The following is an 18,999-nucleotide window of genomic DNA, read 5'->3' as shown; positions in this document are numbered from 1 at the left end:
AATTCTTGGCCAATAAAAACAAAATCTCGGTCAAAGTTTGGTTTTCAGTTAAAAAAAGAGTAATATGTGTGACCGCCATCTAACGTTACGGTTGTATCAAATATAAAATTTATAGAATTTTGTGGTTAAATGGTTTATTTTTTGAGGAGGGATCGGATGACACCGTGTATTCAAACAGTTGATTTAAACTGTTTAACTTGATGGATATGTTTAGGGGTGTTCAAACGGTTCGGTTTAATCGGTTTTGGACCGAACCGAATTAGTTCGGTTATTTCGGTTTATTGGATCGGTTTGGTTTGCTTTTCAAAACCGAATTATAACTTCGGTTATGTTCGGTTTGAAAATTTTCAAAACCGAAATAACCGAACGGACCAAACTATCATATAATATGAATTTGATCGGAACCACCCCGGTTTATTTTTTAATACTCCGGTTTATTTCTTAATCAATTGCTTTAAATACTTGGTTTATTTTTAAATAACTTAGTTTATTTCTTAATACTCCGGTTTATTTCTTAATATACTTCGGTTTATTATAAATCAATTGTTTTAAATAAAAAATAATAATATATTTCGGTTTGAACCGAACAAACCGAAATAAAACTTCGGTTCGGTTGCAATGCTAATTCGGTTCGGTTCGGTTCTATTTTTAAAACCGAATTATAACTTTGGTTTGCCAAGTTCGGTTCGGTTTCAACCGAACTGAACTGATGAACACCCCTAGATATGTTCAGTGCTAGTCCTCACTCAGGGCATCCAGGGCAATGACCCTGGACCCCAAATTCCCAAAGAGCCCCGAAAAAACAGTTTATATGTGTTATAAACTTAAAATCGTAGAATAGAAACATTAAAATTTCATTTACAGACAGCTGATTGGACAAAATAATATTTCAAATTTTTTTCGTTTCTTCACCAAAAGAAAAGGTTCAATCATTCCTTTTTTTGCGTTTTTTATTTATTTTACCATTTGTTCAAAGTTTTTTTATTTTGACAACCTACCAATTTTTCAACAGTAACAACCAACAGGACTCAAAAAATTAAAAACCTAAAAAAATTGAAAATCTAGTTCTGCCGTTTTTTCTCAGTAAATCAATAAATGAGGGAGAAAAAAATTAAGAAATATTGCTCTTCTCACGAGCAATGGCAGCGACACAGCGCGAGGCAACAGCGGCAGCGACACTACGCGACATGACAGCGGCAGCGACACAACACGACAGCGATTGAACCGGGTGAGACAAGGCGGCGGACCGCGACCTCTAGATTGGATTGCTCTGCCTCATTACCTAGGTTTTCTCATTCTATTACTTTGTTTTATCTTTAATTTAAAACAATGTCTCCTAGAAAATATGAATCAGGTAACAAAAAAAAGAAAAAGAAAAAGAGAGGGGGAAGAATTTTTTTTGTCCCTCATATTTTGTATGATCTATTGACATATTAATAAAAGAAATTATTTATATTAAGACCACAAATTTTTCTCTCGTCCCGAGCCCTGAAATCTTCAGAACCGGCCCTGGATATGTTAAAATGTGCTTGCAGATCAAATTTTATATTTTTTTTTATTTTTTTTACTATTTATTAAGATGAGTACAAAAATTCAACGGTCTGAATATAACAATTTTGTTAAATACTTAATAAATAGTAAAAAAATTCCAAAAAATGAAAAATTTGATCTGCAAACACGTTTTAACATATCCATTATGTTGAACGGTTTGGATCGACTGTTTGGACTTTGAAAATTTTGAAAATTCACGATGTTATCCGATGTCACCAAAAAAGGGTGTCATCCGATCCCTCTTATTTTTTTTGTATGGCAAATTTAAAAATTTCGGATTCAAATTATTAAATGGTCACACAAGTACATAACTTTTGTTTAATGAATTTCAAGTATGTTACTTTTCTAAACTAAATAGAATATGCATGATATGGTCTTAAAACTGTATGTCTAACAAAATTAATTTATTTCTTTTTTTTAACTCTTTTTTAGAAAATATTACTATTAGTAATGCAAGGTGGGGTCCACTACTTTACTATTTCAGATCAACTAAAAAATTATGCTTATTCGAGATAGTGTAGGAGCCAATATTATTTGTGCTTTGTGATTTGTACAAAGTTAAAAAAAAAACAGTTTGAATTATCCCACTCTACTGAGCAATGCCTCAGCAATCAGCACTAATACAGAGGATACGAATTCATGCACTAAGAAATATTAAATACACAGAGAAATATCAACCCATGCATCGATCGTACTACCGTATTTTTCACATACGCACCAAAAAAAAAATCAAAGAAGATCCATTAAGTGTGCTGTCTATGTGACGAATACCAGAAAATAAATTTTCATGGCTATCAATGTAACAAAAAAAAGTGAAAGCCCCATTCCAAAAAACACCGGAACTCAACTGGCCATAGCTCGGATCCCACGAGCAGCGCACCACTTTCAGTAGCCAGTGGCAACTCGCATATATTATTTATTTATTTCATGCTGATTCGGTAACTTGCACTTCTTTTCAGTTAACTGAAGCGGATGCAGGATTTTTATCAGAGCAACAGGAATCAGGTTGAAATAGCTTATCATCGTAGTGATAACCAAGACGAATTTCATTTTTTTTGTGTGCTAGTCAGGAGGTTTATTTGTAAATTGAGTTAAAGGATACAGATGAACAAATATTTGTTGTAAATGTTGTCTAAGTCTAATTCATGAAACATTATATTTGAAACCCCTTTAACAAATTCGTACATAGCAGGCAACAAGTGAGGATATGAGATGAAGACCGTTTCAGAAAGTTGCTAGTATTTTTATTGTGGGTCTAGTTCATAGTCTTATTTTTTTCAACATTTTGCTTGAATCAATGAGGGTTCTTGAGCCCTCTTTATTTAAATTAGTTATATAATGTCCAATAAAATGCAATTGATAAGAAGCTGATTTGTTATGTCAGTAAGTTAATAATAGAATTATAAGTTAAACAGAGGGGTAATATTGGCATAACAGAATTATATCCAATCAATCACAATAGGTATATCACAATAAGAAACATAGAACATACCCCACTGGCATAGTCCAGTAAGTTATAACAGAATTATAAGTAGAACTGAGGGGCAATTTTGTCATAACAGAATTATATCGATTCAATCACATTAAGTATATCACATTTAGAAATTAGAACCATACAGCATACATCTCTGTAGTACATAAAAACATCTCCTAACAATTCCCGAGATACTAAAACTATGTTAAGGAGTGCTCAAAACTGAGCAGGTACAATGAAGATAATACCCAAACATTGAAAACTTGAAATCCTTCTTTATAGATTTGTCATCCTTCTTTTAGCTTTTGTTTTTTCTTGTTTGCGTTCTACATACCAAATAAGAATTTTAAAGTTAACCAGTTTTGATAAGTACATAAGATGACGTATACAAAACATGAATGATAATAAAAACCAACCTCTGTAACCATGTCACAGAAGCAGAAGGACAAAATGGTCATATTACAACAAATATACTCAGAAATGGATCTTAAAAAAAATGTCTACATGTTACAGTTTCTCTGATTTAAAACACATCAGAATCATTATTCTTTTTTCCAAGAAAAATGGAACAAAAATGCAAATAGCTTTTACAGGAACAAACATTACCAGCACACAAGTTTATATACCCCTAAAAGGAAGTGCAAGTTTCAGGTAGGTTTGATACTATTGAAATTAATAATAACATGATTTTGATATTGTTGTCATCAACTGCACAGTAACCAAAATTGAGCTTCAATTTACCTTTATTTATGCAATCAGGTATCAAGGAGCCAAAAAATTGTCAATTTCGATACCATACTAATTCCTGACCAGACTAAAAAAAAAACTCAAAACAGTGACTTGAAGTGGCACCTTCCATTCAGAAATTGCAAGAGGGATATAACAGAAAGTATACGGAAGCGTACCAAGCTTGGAATGAGACCTTTCCAATCTGCCATAAAAGTAAATACAACTGTCATATTAGTAATTGAAATTAAAATTTTAAATTAATTTCACAACACCTACATTCCTGTGGAGAACAAGATAAAACTTAAAACAGACTTTGATAGACTAAAGGCTTGCTTGTAAAACTACAGATAAAACCAACACCAAATCCTTTATGAAATAAAAAAGTGCAAACAAAAAAAAAAACAATCTATGATCAAGACTTACTGGTGCTAATAGGCATCAAAATTGCTACTGTTAAGAGAAACTTATCCATTGGAAAATTCTTCATCAGCCACATCTCCAATATTATTGATCTGCGGGATATGACCTGGTGATATTCAGACCCAGTGACCACCAAATAGTCAAGTAGTCACCCTGAAGCTATTATCAGACCAAGCATATCAGGTTCAATAAGAGCTGTAAATTTTAAATAATATATTAAGATGTGTGTCAAACATGTTGTAATGGACCTGCAAACGCTATTAGCTACTGATGCAGTACCAAAGGAATTTTGCACAAACTAGACCTTAAAATTGCTCCCTATAACTAACAGTATTGAAGGACAACCAATTTTGAAAACATATTACTTATAAAGTATGGACTTACCCATTGGCTAAGCAAAAAAGTCGACACAAAACGGTAGAAGAACTAGGCCAATTTGACAACAGTAACTTGATTAAGCTGCATATGCAAGATAACCCGAGCTCGCAATTGTCAATCAATATCAAACATAGATAACCACTTAGAATTCACAAAATTAAGAACAAATAGCATACCCAGAAAAGCAAGCAGAAAACTCTTTAATAATACAGGTTTTACTTTAGTTCAGAACTCTTCCATTCAAACCTTTGATTGAGGAAACAGACAAAGCCAAAAAAAAAGAAAATAGACACAACTCAAAATTTATCTAAGATTACACCTTGGCAAGTTGGCATTAAAGTTTCTATCCTTTTCTCCTATGTTTAACCAGCGCATCACACACCTTGGCCGCATCCACACCAAATCCTACATTGTGAACCCGTATAAGATTCGCACCACCAAAAATACCCCCAGCAACAGCAGAAATTGTAGCAGGGTCTCTCTCTACTGGGTCAGGTTTGCCACAAATCTCACCCAAAAACCGCTTCCTAGAAAGCCCCACCAAAAGTGGCACATGGGAAGCTCCAAGACTGAATTTTTCAATCTCTCTCCTAACACACGACAAATTTGAAATTAATTCCAAATTATGATCAGATGTTTTTGAGAACCCAATACCCGGGTCAGCAATAATTCTCCACAATGGTATACCCGCCAACTCTGCTGCATTGACCCGTTGGTACAACTCTGAAGCCACCTCCTTGCACACATCTTCATAATGCAGATTATTACAATTTTGCATTGTAGAAGGATCTCCCCTCATATGCATTGTGATAAAAGGAACCCCCAAATTTGCAACAACACTAAGAATTTTTGGGTCAAGGGTCCCAGCTGAGACATCATTAACCACATGAACCCCTCGACTAACTGCCTCGGAAGCCACATCAGCATAAAAGGTATCGACCGATAAAAAAATCCCTTTGCTCTCAGGTATTTTCGTGATTTCATCCAAGACTGGAATTAGTCTACTAAGCTCTTGGTCAACAGTCAATCTCTCAGCAAATGGTCGGGTCGATTGTGCACCTATATCAATTATATCAGCACCTTCCGAAATTAAAGACCTGAAATGTGAGACAGCATCACCCACTTGTAGACACTTTCCACCATCACTGAAACTGTCAGGTGTCAGATTGAGAATACCCATGACATGCGTCTTCTTTGACCAGTCGACCAATTGATCTCCAAAGGGTAATACCCGTTTTATCCTTTCATTCCCAATTGAAGACTCTCCCCCGAGTTTATCCCAAATACCAAAAAGTCCATTTTTGCAATTCGCAAAAGAATGCCATGTCGCTACTGTGTCATTTTCTACACATGACCCCAATAAGTCAATCAGAGGGGCTAATACAAAAGGCCTTTCCCAAATTCTTTCATGCGGTACACTTAAATTTTCTGAATTGACGCGTATATTGCCATAGAAGAGAATGTCTAGGTCAATGGGCCTAGGCCCGTACCTGATCCCACTGGTACGGCCCAACTCCGCCTCAATTTGTTTTAACATTGTGAGAAGATCGTGAGGGCCAAGCTTGGTGGTGCCCCTAATTGCTGAGTTCAAAAACTTGGGTTGATCAGTGACATAAGCTGGTTCAGTCTCATATAAGCAACCATGCCGGGTGATGGTTACACCATAATTTTTGATTAAGTGAAGGGCCTCATTGAAATTTTGTATTCGGTTCCCCACATTGCTACCTAGTGCTATCACAATCTCTTGATCTTTTGATTGGACTTGAACTGAAGAATTTGAAATTGGTCGCCGCACAAAAGGAAAATGATTGAAAGGCTTAACTGAAGAATTGATAGATAATGGCCTTCTGTTTACTCCTGAAATATAAAATACAATAATGGGTAAAAAGATATGAACAAAAACATCTCATAGAAACTATAAACTATGAAGTAAGGAATAGATTGGGTTATTACCGCAAGAAGAAGAATTCGAGAAGGAAACTCTGAAGTCTAATCGAGTCATGGCAACAGGAAGCATCTCCTTTAATATCTTCTTAATTTTGAACATTGGATATGAAACAGAAACAATGTTTCTAATTCAGGTTGCACAGTTCATAGAAGGAAAACAAAACGTCAACTTGAAATTTCCGATTGCAGATCTATTCTGAGTCAGAGACTTAGAGTGCAGCAGGGTGAAGTATTATAGATTGGTATTTAAGTCCATTCAAAATCTGAAATTGACAACCAAACCAACTTCAATATTTAATTAAGCTGTAGTGTATACAATATCATAATTAAAAATTAACATTTTTTAACACAACTGAAGTTAAAGCAGAGTTAAGCAAAACAACCACAACAAAAGATCAACAACACATTGACTTGCACAATATTTCCCTTTGAGAAAAGATTTATGTCCCAAATAATTGAGATTAAATACTCAAAATGTTCACAAGTATCAGCATTTATGTAGCAAACCCACCCTAATCAGTGGCGAAGCTAGGATTTGAGCTAGGGGTAGGCAATAATCGGGTTCAGGTTCGAATAAACTGACGGGTTCAGGTTCAAGACACAATTTGAAAAATAGCAAGCATTTAAAATGTGGTAAAAATAGAAATGGTACCATTGGCATATTTGTGCCATCAAAATTTTTCATATGCGATTAAACATAATTTAGAAGAAAACTGGTTGCTGGTACTGTACCAGTAGCACTGTGTCATTAAACACCAAAAGACATTCTTTCTTTCTTTATTTTTATGTATAAGTTGATGACCCAACTAATCTTCCTTGAACCCAAGTAAATCAAATAAACTGTAACTCAAATCTGAACTGACTATAACCATCAACTACTCAACCAGACAAGCAACTGGATCATCCATGAAGAAAATGCCCCAATACCTGAAGCTTTCAAATTTGAAGAAAAAAATTCACAAATCAAAACACTTTATAAATTACTAATTAAAAATCACAAGAGTTATATAAATGCAGTCACTTCGTGGTTTTGCTATGCACAATCAAGTTTAAATTCTCTCAAAAAATTACTAAAATCGGTACTAAATAAGAATTAAACAAAATAAGTACAATAACAATTGGTTTTATTCAAACTGACCCAACAAATTGAATCTAGGCAATTGAATCATAAAATTGAGATAAACTCGTGAAAATCTCTGATGCTTAGCACTGCACCAGATTTTCACTTCAGTTAATACACAAACACCTGAGTTACTGGCAAAAAAAATTATAAGGGACCTTATCTGGTATTCAAAAGATTTTAGAAGATCCCAAACACTATAATTTTGTACAGGTATGATGCACAAATTATCTAACTTAATATAAAACAAAGTCAAATTACAGGGGAGAGCAGCAGTCTCCTCTAGCTACCATGTGAACTCAAGTCATCAATCTTTCTGTTTCTTGCCTTATCACTAATCTCAAATCTCACAAATATCCAAAATACATGGGGGCAAAGAAGCAAAAGGATGATTGAATATTTGAATTAATTGTTTGACAAGAACTTTCAGAATTCAGAGAAGGGGATTTACCGAAGGCGACGCGGCGCGGTAACAGGCGGAGCCGCGGAGGCGATGCACAGGCGCAGGCGCAGGCGCAGGCATAGGCGGAGCCGCGGAGGCGACGGCGCGACGCACTTATTTTTTTTTCCTTTTCTTCGCGCAAGGCGCTGCTCTCAGTAGCGGAGGGTCATCTGACTCCCATCGTCCTTGGTCCTTATTCGTGAAAGGCCCATTTGTTTAGGTGCACTATTTTGGGCTGTAGGCCCATTTGTTTATTTGAGGAATAGGCCCAACTTGACGGGAAAAATTAGTACCGATTTTAATTCAAGGCATAAGGCCGTATAAACCAAGATGATAATTAATTAATGTTGGAGGAATGATAGTGAAAAGTCCATAGACATAATTTTATTACTAAACAAAAAATCCCTCCCCTTAAATACCCTAACTAAAATATCAGATATTGCAATAGGAAACGTTGAAGATCGCTCTACGCCTAAAAAATCAAATTCACATGCCAATATCAAATAGCCTCTTCAAGAGAAGAGAGGTGTGACTGTGCATGCATCTGAATTTTGGTGCACAAAATTCTCTGACGAGCTTTTTGGGTCCAATTAGAATTAGGTTTTGTAACTTTAGTTTCATAAAAGAAACATATGGAACACAATAATCTAGATGAAGAGTAAGCTTTAAAGGAGCATAAAAGTAACACTGTGAAAATAACAAGGTAATAATATTATATAGTCATTTCTACATAGGATTCCATGTCACATATGCAACTGGAAAACTAGCTGTTTATTATTCCATAAAGTGGCAATTTAAAAGCCATAATTAACATAATTGATGGATAAAAGGGACTATCATTTTTTAAAGTAAATAACTTAGATAGAGTTAGGCTGGGGTGCTATGGATAGCATAGTGGCCTCTATGCTACGGCTCAATATTCGAGTTTTCAAAATCCAAACGGTCGATCCGAACCGTTCATCTTATTCTCCATATTAATATCTGCTTGGAGACCAAATTTTACATTTTTCTGAATTTTTTTACTATTTATTAAGTATTTTACAAAATTGTTGATCCAACGGTGGCTGCACAAAACAGTAAAACCGTTGGATTAGCGATTTTCAAAGTGGCTTAATAAATAGTAAAAAAATTCAGAAAATTATAAAATTTGGTCTCCAAGCAGATATTAATATGGAAAATAAGATGAACGGTTCGGATCGACCGTTTGGATTTTGAAAACTCGAATATTGAGCCGTAGCATAGAGGCCACTATGCTATCCATAGCACCCCAGCCTAACTCACTTAGATATATTTCAAAATTGGACAAATCCTTATCAAATTGTGAAATTCATCGGCCTGTGCAATGGCTTTAAAATTCTCCGGCGAGCTCATAAACCTAAGACATTCGGCTCTGAGTTGACTGCAATTGTATCGCTCGGCCAAAATTAATACAGTCCCAGAATTGCTCACAGTGATATTGTTGCACAGTATATCTTCACATATCAATCTCAGCCTCTCCAACTGGTACCTATCTTTCAGGTATTTGATCATCATATTAAAATTAGTAAAATTAATATTAAGAGCAAGAAACAAAAAAAGAAAACTTATACATACCTATCTGCGGCTACGAGCAAATGTTGAGCCATCAAACTCATATCTTGTTTTTCACCGACGTCATCAGTAGTCACCTCAAAATTGGGCAGTGAATCAGAATATATGAAGTAAAGCATGGATTTGAAAACCGGTACTTCAGTACCTTCAACTGTTATAGTGTCTGTCAATTTCTCTTTCATGTAACCAAAAAGCGCGGCATTGAAGACATCTGACCTCGCTGCAAGCACACAACAATGAGCCTTAAATATCTCTCCTTTCACTATAAATGTAATGTCCGCCCCCTTTCCGCTCTCCAATAAGTTAGCCAAATTTTGGCTTAAATTTGATGGCGGAACAATGACGCCATAGGGGTGCGTTACTTGCATTTTACAGCTAACTGATTTTGATCTGTCAAAGATTGGGCTTATTACTAGTTCCGCTAATATGTCAGAGTATAAGATAGCATCGAACAAAGAAGAAGCTGCGGTGTTCTGCTGTCAGGACACCCGACTATTTGGCCCCTGAAATTCTTCTGGGAACTGAGCATGGTGAGTATTACTTCTCACTTTTCAAATCAACTCTGATTTTCTTTGTTTCAGATGTCAGTGAGGATACACCATACCAGCACAATACCAGTTTCGGATTGTTTGTACACTTGGAATTATCTTGAAAGAGTGCTCTGGTGCGTATGTGCTCATTGTGTAGGTACAAAATATCACATGAGAATGAAGAGGACAAAGAACTGGAAGTTGAGATGAGTTTTTCGGATGAAGACGACAAGGAATTTGAAATGAGTGTTTTGGATGAAGATTACCACCATGTTTGGATGGAGTTTAATGGAAGCAATGGAAAAAAAAAATTCTCTCCAATCGTGTTTGGTTGACAAAATTATGGTGGAGGTGAGGGGTACAGGAGGGAAAGGATTAACCTTGTATCATTGAAATCTATAAAATCAATTTTCCTTTCAATTTGGGGTGTAATGGATGGAAAAAAAATTTGATGCACATATTATGAGAGAAAAAGACACAAATATCCAACTCTTTATATCTTTCTATATAATTCTCATTAAATTTTATTTACCACAAACCTAAACAGCAGCCACCACGTACGTTCTTCATTGAGCAGGTTCGCTTTTCATTTTTTTTTTTTTTAATATCTACCTTGTTTACTTTTTAAACATCTCGTTCTTCATTGAGCAGGTTCGATATTAAGCTGCTGTATAGTAGTTTATCAAGCATCAATTTTGTTTGTTGTAATCATTCATTTATATATAAATTATTATATTATTTTTTTTATAGATTTTGTAAAATGGCTGCTTCAAGAGATTTGAAAAAGAAAAATCTTTTTGTAATCATTCATCGTCAACATGTGATGCAATTAGGACAAGTACTATGTTTACTTGTTTATTGGGTAATACTAGAACAACGGGCCGACAATCAAATTTCTCGAGAAATCCGAGACAAAAGAGATGAAGTGCAGCAAGAATTATTGAATGAAATCCTTGTTAGTAATAGAACTCGTGATATCATTAGGATGAACCCTCAAGCTTTTCTTAATTTATGCAAAAAAACTATTCAAGGTGGCCTTAAACCAAGTCTTCATGCATCGATGAAGAACAAGTTGCTAACTTCCTCTACATATTGGGTCATAACATTAGGAACCGTTCAATTTGCTTCTTCTTTCGTCGGTTTGGAGAGTCGAACTGTCGACATTTTCATAATGTCCTAAAATCAATAATTATGCTGGAGGAAATTTATTTCCAACAATCAGATGGATCAGAAGCTCCAGTTCAGATAACATCAGAAGCAACACTGAAAATAATGGAGCTAATGGAGGTAGAGCAAAGTCGCTCACTTGGTCTCATGCAATGGATGAAGCTTTAATTGATGCATTTGTACTTCAACATGAACTTGGAAACCGAGTTGGGGGTACATTCACAACACAAGCATACGACAACATACTCAAAGAGCTTAATGTTGATTCTTGGAATGTTGGGATAATAGCAATTTTATTTTTATGAGTTTGGTCATTTGTTTCTACATTATTTATTTTGTTTATTTTGTTTTTTTCCTTTGCTTTCTGATCATATACGTAAGTCTTGAACTTATGTTCATATATGAACTTATGCTGCGTTTTTCAAGCTGTAGAATGAGAAATTAGTTTTTAATCTTTAGTTTTAATTTCTTCTCTAAATAATGCAAGTAGGCTAGCTTTATTAATTTCACCAAGTATACTTCAATTTTAATCTTAGATGGATACTGGTATTAAGCAAGGAGGTTGTCAGAAAGAAGGGATAGTTGTTTTAAGATTGTAAATGGTATAATAGTCAAATACACTAATATTATTTGATTAACCTTCTATAATTTTAGTTAACCAAACAAGAAATAAGACGGGAAGGAAAGTTAAATTTATTTTTCCTCATTAATCATCTAAACACGAAGAGGTTAAATATATTAATCTTCCTTTCTATTCCATTCTATTCCATTATATTATTCACCTCCCCTCCCATCCTCTACCCTCCATCCAAACACGAGAGGATGTAGGGATGCTTAGCATCAAAGAATTAGGTCTTGAGTCTAGTAGAATTTTTGTTTTAGTTTTTTTTTTTTAAATTGTAACCATGATTTGAATTAGGTTATCCGCTCACTTTTAATAAAATAAATTTGATATCTGATTGTAAAATATTTGATAGTTAAAGTTAATTAGAAATATGTTGCGGAAATAGCTGACATGGAATCATTAATTATATGCATTTTTATTATTTTTTTACCATTTAACTTAATATCAAATGAATTTGAAAATTAATAGATTTTGTATGTAAATACATGCATCACGATTAGATCAGTTTGAACGATTTGAATTTTTAACACGAACGCTAGTCCGACTCAAACTTATCAAAATTGTGCAATGTTTTCTGGTGGCATATTTAACTTAATAAGATTTTGTTCAAAAAATTGACTATGCGGCACGTTCTCCTGAGGCCATTTCTTATGAAACCTTTCACTTCTAATAGTTTTCGTATAGCCAAGTACATGCATTTGGGACATTAGTGACATAAATTATGTCTATTTGATTTCAGTACCCCCAACTAGTTAATTTTGTTTCCGTCTAACTATATTTAGTCGCTAAAATGTTCAATATGATGCTAAATGAGAGCTTGGTTGATGCTCAAACAATAAGATCTGCGTGCGTAGCTTTAATATACGTGCATGTTCGTCTCAAGATTTGTGTTGATTGAGCGTGCAAAGATTTTAAAGCAATTTCAATCCGAGCGTACCACATTATTAAGATCTGTAAAAGTCGCTTCAATATTTGTGTGTGTTCATTTTAAGATTCATGTTGATCTAGTGTGTATGGATCTTTAAGCAGTTCAAACAGTAGAGGAACCCTTCAGATTCAAATTTGAGTATGATGGACGTTTTATGCTTTTAATAAAGGGTAAGATGGGTATTTTTTAAATTTATAATGAGTTTTAATATAAAAAACAATAAATTGGTAAATTAAAAGTTTTTGAAATTTAAAGGGGAACGTAATATTGAAGTTTTTGAGGGGTATACGTGAAATTACTTTTTTTTTTTCCTTTTTTGACGACTTGGGCTGTTGGGCCCGGTGTCTGTGGCAGTGTTTGAAATTAATGTTAAGCCGATCCATTTAAAGTAGTGGCGGCCGAACGGGTGGGCCAGATCGATCAAACCGGATTTAGGTCATTATTGCCCTCCAGTAAATGAAATCCATATCCTCTGTATATTAATTCATATTTTAAGTTTAAAATCTCGACCGTCCAATCAAAATTCTGTCAATCCGATCCACATACAGACAGGGATATTTTTAATATTCCTGCCAATACAAATTAGACGGTCCGGATTCGTTGTGCGTAAACTCGAAATTTGAGTTACTGTATTAAATGAGGATGGATAGCATTGTGGCTTTCCGTGCCGCATCTGCTTTTGGCTTTATCTATCCCCAAACCGAACCGATCAATTCTCTATCCCCATCATCATTCATCAATCCATGAATACTTTGAAAGATGCAGGAATGAGGAATGAGGCAATGTTTGTCGACAGCGCAATAAATGAGCGCCAAAGACCGGCTTCTTGTCTTGTACACCTTCACTAGTCGTTGGTTCATTAATGCGCTACGTCTGAGTTTTCGCATGCCAAGGTGTGCAATTTCACGTGTCAGTTGGTCGCCATTTCTGCAAGCAGAAGAATGGATGAAGCAACAATGGAGTCAATTGATTTTTTTTTTTATATTTATATATAATTTTTTATATAATTTAGAGTAAAATAATATGATAATGTAAAATTAATCTCTATTTTATGCAGAAAATTTATATGATTGATTTTTATAGTTGAAAGTCTAATTCTGTCTCTGTCTGCAAGCATACATTTCTTAATCGACTTCTACTTAAGTCTCTTTCCAAATGCTGTCAATAACAAAATACTTGAAAATAATAGTCATTACTACTAGAAATCATGTTTTAATCTAGTAACAAAAGTAATACTCTTCTTATGGGAGGTAAGTTCAAAACTCAGATAAAAGAATTTTTTATGTATTTTAAATAGTTGGGTAGTTGAGAAATTTTTATCTGTAGAAAATATTTTTAAAAAATCTATAAAATAATATAATCATGCTACTAAGAATTAGATCAAAAGGAATTAGCCTTTGATCTAATAATAAATGCAATACTCTCTATATAAGGAGGTCACAAGCTCGAAATTCAAATAGAAAAAACCTTTGTAAATATTAAATAATTAGATGATTTGACTTCTAACTTTTTTCTTATATAATAGAATTAACAAATTTAGATTGAGAAATTGAAACATAAAATGCATAATAGGAATATTAGACCATTGAAATTTAAACTTATGTCTCCATAATTATAAAATAAAATTCTAACCACTAAGTTATAAACACGCATTTAAGATTTTTATGAGAGGATTTGAATTATATAAAAACTTTCTTCTAAAAAAATTCAATATATATAATTAAAAATAAATAAATCATGAGGATGACTAAATATTTTTCTTGACTTGGCTCTAGATTCGCTCTGTAATTGACTTGTTATTTTAGAATTTAGAGTCCATAATCAGAACATTTATCTCTTAGGGCTTGTGTTATTCTACTTGTTGTATTACCATCTGTAAATTGAATAAGTAATGCTTTTGTAAAAAGGAAAAAAAAATTGAAAAAAAAAAACCTCAGGCAATTTGTATTTAAAAGAGTACCAGTACAGCTTGAAAAGTAACTGAAATAAAGAAACCAGTTAACAACGATACAGCATCTAATTTATAAATTAACATCTTAGCTAGCCCACAACTCCAAATATGATGCTTTTGTTTTTCTTCTTGTAATCGCCTAGGAATCCTCAAAACAGAAAACATCAGGGTCCAGTTGCAACGCTATTTTCATCTCTATTCTGAACCCTGAGCACGGCATACCAGTAAAGTATTGCCTGGTTCTTGCCAGATTTACCAGTAATGGTATTTGTTCTCAGAAGCAAATCGGTGCATTGATTGATAGTTTACAGATTTCTTGAGAGTTTACAGAATTGACCTCGTCCCATCTTTTATGAAAATAACAAAAAATAATAAATTTCCTGATGCCAAATGATATGTTTACCACTTCCTTGAAAGGGACTGGGATTAATTTTCTTTGCTCTTCAAATCAACATCCAGTTAGCAACTGTAACATCTTAACATTTGTCAACCACCACTTTTGATTCTTGAATGTTAACCTATCAATAACATTTTACAAAATTATACCTCCATTATACTTATTTAAAAGAACATTGTTTCCAAATAAGATTAGTCACATGAGACATTGGATCTATAAAACACTTCATAGACCATAGATAGATTAGACATATCATGCACATCTACCACTACTTTTTCACATAAAAGATAAAGAAAAGAAACCTTCTATGAATCTGGCATGGTGGCATGTAGGCCACAATAGAACAAAAGCACATTGCCACGTTCTCTGTCTCTTCCATCTACCTTTTATCTCCTTCCCTCTCTTAATTTTTGACACATTTGCAACAGCAGTAAGAAGCCCATGATTTTTAAGACATGGATTTATATACAAAGCCCACTAAGTTTGGTATGATTTTTATCAACTCGTAAATAAACCTAGAAACAAAACAAAAAGGGAAATGCCTGCCCATAATTAACAAAAATAAACAAAATTAAAGGGGCCGAAGAGAAAAGTTCTACTCCTAAGATCTTCATTTTGCCTTCCCTCGATCCTACTAACAAAAAAAGAGCAAAATAATTGCAAGAAAATAAGTACTCAGGAGGAGAACATGAGAGTCAATAGCCTCCCCTTTCTCCTGCTATTTATCTTGACATCTAACCTGGCACTAAATCGACGCTGGGTAACTACCCTTGCGTGGCCCCACCACCAAAGGGCCCACCAGCTGAACCGCTACCCGCCCCCAAATCAAGGCCGCCTCTGATGGGCCGTATCAAGCCCGGAAAACCTCCAGTAGGGGAACCCACAGTGGGGCCCATTCCCAGGCCAAGAAAGTCCACAGTTGCAGGCTTCGACACAAAAAGTGATGGCGGGCCCATCATCAGATCTGGCAAGCTCATCCCACTATCATCATAATGCAATCCAAGACCAAGCCCAGCTGATAGTAAGGGTGCACTATCAGGTTCCAGCTGCTGGCCCCACTGTTGAAACGCACTCTCTCTAATTCCTCGATGATCTTGGTGCTGTTCGCTTGGAGATGGTGATGATATGTCAAGGCCAAAACCTTTGAGGAAGGATGAACCAGAGGATGTGGCTCCCATCTGTGCAGCCTTCTGTAGAAGCGCTGTTGCTGACATGTGCTGGGTAGGGATTGATGGAGTGAATGAGCGCCGGTCTGTTGGACGTGGTTGCATGAAAACTGAGGCTGGTGGCACAGTTGAGAGGCAGAGGGAAGGTGGCTCGGGCATATGACTAATAAGGTCGGTATAAGATGTGGGTTGTGGGGGTGGCCCGGTGGGCGTAGCAGAGGTAAATAAACTCGCAAAAAGGCTTGGTGTTGTAGAGGTGGTAGTACCAGTGCTGCCACTTAGGGTGCTTGTGGATTTACCAGTGGTGGCAGTGGTGTTACGGGTTGGGTTGGTCGGGGTTGGAGGAGCCGGAGGTGGCGGAGGAGGCGATGGCAGAGGCGGGGCCGGGGCAGCTACAGGGGGAGGATACTGTGGTACATTGGGTGGATTCTCAGACTCTGCAAGGAAATAGAATATAATATTGTATAAGGGGTTGAAAATTGAAAGTGAGATGATTCACTTTATTGGGCATTGGGGATTAAATTAATTGAGAATTATGAAAAGTAAAACAGAAAGAGAAGTAATCATTTTTTCAGATTAACAAATTATCTTTCTCGCCCTTGTTCGAGGTTGCAGAGGTGTGGAAAGCTAGCTCACAATAGAGGGATAAAAGGCAGCTGGAAAGTTTTACTCAGAGAGAGCCTTTGAAATATATCTCAGAAAAAAAGGATTAAAAGAAACCGAAAATTCAAACCTATAATTGACACACAGATCCGACAAAACCTCGCAGAAATTTCGCGCTTTCTCTTGAAACAAATCACAGTTGAAGTCCAAAACAAAATCTAATCCCAAACCAAATAAGACAAACCAGGAGAAATAAGTATCCTAAAAGACAATTAACAACATACCTTCTTCCTCGGTTGGCGCCACTTGTTGCAAAGGCATTGCCAATCCCACACCTTCACAGGTACGTGGTGGTGGTGGTGGTGGCGACATCGCCGGAACTAAGCTTCTCTCCTCTTTGGGCGGCTGACTAAGCGGTGCCACCACCACCTTGGCACTCTCCTCTGCCAGAGCATCACAAAAGGCCCTGTGTGTGATGAAGCTATCCCTCCTGGAGAATAGAGTGCCACAGTCGCATCGATACTCACGGGTCCCGCAGGTTTTAGCATGGGCCTTCCAGTCAGACTGAACAGCATACCTTTTGGAGCATTTCTCGCACTTCCATTTCTTCTCGCCATGCTTGCGGCAGAAGTGCTTCTTGATCCCGGTCAAGTCGCCGAGTGCCCGTGATGGCTCATGGTGCACACAGGTCGATTCAGGACAGACATACACTCTCTTTCTCGGCTCCTTGCCGGTGCGCTGCCTCAGCTTCCATGGCAAATTGTGGCCTCTCCTGTGCAGCTGTAGATTCTGATCACGTTGAAACCCTTTGTTGCATATCTCACAAACAAACCGGTTCGTTGCCATTAGGGTTTTTGGCGAGAGTGCTACGACCTCTGCATCCGGATCTAAAACAGCAAGGAAAGTAGAAACATAAGAAAAAGAAGAAGAAGAAAGATGCAATAATTTGGTTTAAATTGGGTGCAGAAGAAATAATTTACCAGGCATGCCAGGGAGATTTCTTTTTTTCTTTGCTGGGGGCCCAGTAGGCAGTGGGACTGACAGAGGGGGCCCAGAGGAGGAACAACTGACCTCGGCTGAGCCGGAGTTGGAGGCGGTCATGGCTGAGGAATTCTCAATTTCCATAGGCATGGCGCACACAATTCTAAAAGCTCTCAGGCTCGACTCAAGCTACTTTCTATCTTTCTTTCCAACTCCGATTCCAAACTAACCCGAATAAAATATTGCGGGATTAAAAAAAAGCAAGAGCTACCAGTCTTATGATAACCACTTTTGTCAACCACCGGTCCACTCGCCGGATTCCGGTCCAGCGTCCCAAAAATCGTCGATCGAGAAATCCAGCTCAGGTGAATTGTGAAGGTTCTCTGTCTCTTTCTCTTTTATCTAATTTCTCGAGTGATGAATCTACGAATAAGCCGAAGCAAAAGCGGACAAAAGACCGATACGGTACGCGGTGAGATGAGACGGTCGTCTTCTGCGGCTGGAAGAAAATTTCCAGAGAGAGAAGGGAACAAAACAAAAATATTAAACAATAAAGAACTGTGTGAGACTAGGACTACTACTACAGCGGCAGGATGAGAAGAGCATTAATTCGTGCTGAGGCCTTAGGCGGTAAGATTACCGGGAGTCGTACCTTATCCTCTGTCGACATGTAAGCATCACAGGCGTTCACGTGTCAAACGATGCCGGGGCCTGGAGTGTTTTGGAATCTTTCCATGGTGGAGTCGACCTTCTTCTCCTGTCGTTTTGTGCTGGGCTCTATGCTGTTCTTTATTGTAAAGGGAATTTTTTTCATAAAGGGTAGAAATGTCTTTTTCACTTTTCACAGAAAGGGGCAGTTGTGTAATTTATTGTAACAGTAACTGATATTGGCTGTGATGTACAGAACAGAGAACAGCTGTGCAAACGCCAGGCTTTGTTGACACGTACGACTCTGGCGAAATACCTAACCACTCTATTAATGTATTAATTGCGTGTAGTT

General features: G+C 36.3%; 2 protein-coding genes across 4 annotated transcripts; both read right to left on the bottom strand.

Annotated features, from left to right (window-relative positions):
- Positions 1-3,112: 3,112 nt before the first annotated feature.
- LOC144557298 (folate synthesis bifunctional protein, mitochondrial-like) lies at positions 3,113-8,222 on the bottom strand. 3 transcript variants are annotated; one of them, XR_013512598.1, is made up of 6 exons: positions 8,071-8,222; positions 6,506-6,762; positions 4,872-6,409; positions 4,559-4,633; positions 4,178-4,369; positions 3,113-3,956 (listed from the first exon to the last, which is right to left on the bottom strand). XR_013512598.1 is itself a non-coding variant. In XM_078305858.1 (3 exons), exons 2-3 carry the CDS (start codon positions 6,597-6,599, stop codon positions 4,896-4,898), a joined length of 1,608 nt encoding a protein of 535 aa, XP_078161984.1. In that variant the 5' UTR covers positions 6,600-6,762; positions 8,071-8,222; the 3' UTR covers positions 4,735-4,895. The 3 variants fall into 3 exon arrangements, 1 of the variants encoding a protein (XP_078161984.1); XR_013512597.1 differs by lacking the exon at positions 4,559-4,633 and having other exon boundaries at positions 3,114-3,956; XM_078305858.1 differs by lacking the exons at positions 3,113-3,956; positions 4,178-4,369; positions 4,559-4,633 and having other exon boundaries at positions 4,735-6,409.
- A 7,434-nt stretch (positions 8,223-15,656) lies between these two features.
- On the bottom strand, positions 15,657-18,554 carry LOC144556819 (zinc finger protein GAI-ASSOCIATED FACTOR 1-like). Its single transcript, XM_078305273.1, has 3 exons — positions 17,999-18,554; positions 17,303-17,905; positions 15,657-16,852 (listed from the first exon to the last, which is right to left on the bottom strand). The coding sequence occupies exons 1-3, from the start codon at positions 18,147-18,149 to the stop codon at positions 16,014-16,016; spliced, it is 1,593 nt and encodes a 530-aa protein (XP_078161399.1). The 5' UTR covers positions 18,150-18,554; the 3' UTR covers positions 15,657-16,013.
- Positions 18,555-18,999: the final 445 nt, after the last annotated feature.

This window comes from Carex rostrata, chromosome 7 (assembly GCF_964058835.1).
Source record: "Carex rostrata chromosome 7, lpCarRost1.2, whole genome shotgun sequence".
NCBI classification, from domain to species: domain Eukaryota; kingdom Viridiplantae; phylum Streptophyta; class Magnoliopsida; order Poales; family Cyperaceae; genus Carex; species Carex rostrata.
Note: the sequence above shows the minus strand (reverse complement) of the source record. Positions and strands in the feature narration are given on the sequence as shown.

Bases quoted from the DNA above. Each gene is read 5' to 3' on its own strand.
- LOC144557298 (XM_078305858.1), bottom strand. From the start codon at position 6,599: ATGTTCAAAATTAAGAAGATATTAAAGGAGATGCTTCCTGTTGCCATG. The intron at 6,410-6,505 runs GTAATAACCCAA...TTTATATTTCAG, and splicing joins CTCGAATTCTTCTTCTTGCG to GAGTAAACAGAAGGCCATTA.
- LOC144556819 (XM_078305273.1), bottom strand. From the start codon at position 18,149: ATGCCTATGGAAATTGAGAATTCCTCAGCCATGACCGCCTCCAACTCC. The intron at 17,906-17,998 runs GTAAATTATTTC...TTGCTGTTTTAG, and splicing joins AAATCTCCCTGGCATGCCTG to ATCCGGATGCAGAGGTCGTA. The intron at 16,853-17,302 runs GTATGTTGTTAA...ATTTCCTTGCAG, and splicing joins GGCGCCAACCGAGGAAGAAG to AGTCTGAGAATCCACCCAAT.